Here is a 1,762-nt window from a genome sequence, read left to right as displayed (position 1 = left end):
AGAGACAACTAAAGATCAAAGATGTTAAATAACTTTTTTTATTCCCAAATTTCAGCCATTTATTTTTATTTCATCTTTTAATTTCTATGTGGTTCATCAACTCTTTATCAGTAACATTCTCACTGACAAAGACCAATCTACATTAACTATAGTTATATATAACATATCAAGGGAGTACCCAGGAAAATCAGAACACAAGACTTCATCAGCTAAAGAGAGTTCAAGTTTGCTGTTATGAAGACATACAAGAAAATATACTGAAGCATAAACAAAAAAATCAGAGTAACAACAGCATTCCAGAAGGAGAGATACAATAAAGATCTTAATTTACAATATGTATAATTATAATTTATTAAAATTAACACAATTCATGTACAAAATATTAACATGGTAGTTTGTTAAGTTTTTTAAGCACTTCAACTACTGAAATGTTAAAACACAATAAAAACTATATTAACCATCTTCTCCATCAAGGGATCTAATCTAGCTCACTAGTTCAGGCTGAACATTCACTCTCCGAAGTACTTCTTGAGGCATGCAAAAAACAGGGCTAACAGGTTTAATCTGTTCTTCTCCCCAAAGTGACAATCCAGCAATTCCAAACAGAGTATGGAAAGGATCTACCATATCTCCTGGCCTATCTGCAAATCCTCCTGTTTCTTCATCTTGACATGCTAGGATGAAACTGCGGAGCTTTTCTCTATCAATCCAATGAAGGCTTCCAATTATCTTTAGGGAAGCCAACACCCACCATGAATAGCATACATCTGGTAACTTCTCTGGCCTTCCATTGAGTCCGCCTGATGGAAGCTGTCGTTCATAAAGCCACCAACCGAGTAAATCAGAAATTACTTGGTGCAACTGACTAGTAATAGCCAAGAATCCTGTGCAACAATAGATTTGCCCAGCATGGGATTCAGAACCTGGTCTGCAACCGAATCCACCATCAAAGTTCATACATGATAAAACAAATTCGATTGCCTTTTCCACATTAATAGCATCCAACTTCCCCAATAGTGCCAAAGTTGCCACTGCACAAAAAGAGAATCTTGTATCAATTTCTCCCCAAATATCTCCAGCAAAAGAACCATCTTCTTTCTGTAGACTCTGAACATATTCCACAACTTTATTTATGTCAATAACATTAATACTATCATAGAGAGTAAGTATCTGAACAGCACTAAGAGTATACAAAAGATGAGGATCATGTCCAATACTAGCACTTATTCCACCACACTCATGCTGACAAGACTTAATAAATGTCAGGATTTCTTCTCTATTCATGCGATGTAGTTGTCCCATGAGATCCATTATGGTCAGACCCCAATAGATGCCACTCATTCTCAAATATTCAGACATGCAATATTCGTAATCATCTTTCTTTGAGCCATAGGATGCAATATAATCAGCATGCTTCTCCAGTAACAGGCTGTCAGGTGCATCTGACTTAATGATAACATCCCTCTGTGGTGTACCCATGACTGAGAGCGAAAAGAGCTAAATAACTTTTTTGAACTGCAAATACATTGTCAAGTTGAGATTTGAATACAGCTCTATCCACTTATTCTACAAAGACTTGTTTTTCCCTCAATATTAATGAAAGGATAGATGTGCCTGAATGGTTAAATATGTCCTTCATCCCCAGGAAGTGTAAATAATGCTTTGAAAAGGGTCTCCACTGCTCAAAAGGCAAAGGTATGGCTTCTAAGCCAGGAACATTGCCTAGCAGCAGGTTCTTCTCTAAATTTGGACACCCTTGCCA

General features: G+C 36.7%; 1 protein-coding gene across 1 annotated transcript; it reads right to left on the bottom strand.

The window, feature by feature from the left end:
• Positions 1-483: 483 nt before the first annotated feature.
• On the bottom strand, positions 484-1,479 carry LOC128065175 (geranylgeranyl transferase type-2 subunit beta-like). The gene is given in 3 exon segments (XM_052658310.1): positions 484-717; positions 719-750; positions 753-1,479. Coding segments are annotated over 3 exon segments (993 nt in total).
• Positions 1,480-1,762: the final 283 nt, after the last annotated feature.

Source organism: Budorcas taxicolor, chromosome 19 (genome assembly GCF_023091745.1).
Source record: "Budorcas taxicolor isolate Tak-1 chromosome 19, Takin1.1, whole genome shotgun sequence".
NCBI lineage: Eukaryota > Metazoa > Chordata > Mammalia > Artiodactyla > Bovidae > Budorcas > Budorcas taxicolor.
The sequence above is the reverse complement of the archived record's forward strand: the minus strand, read 5'-3'. Positions and strand labels throughout refer to the sequence as shown.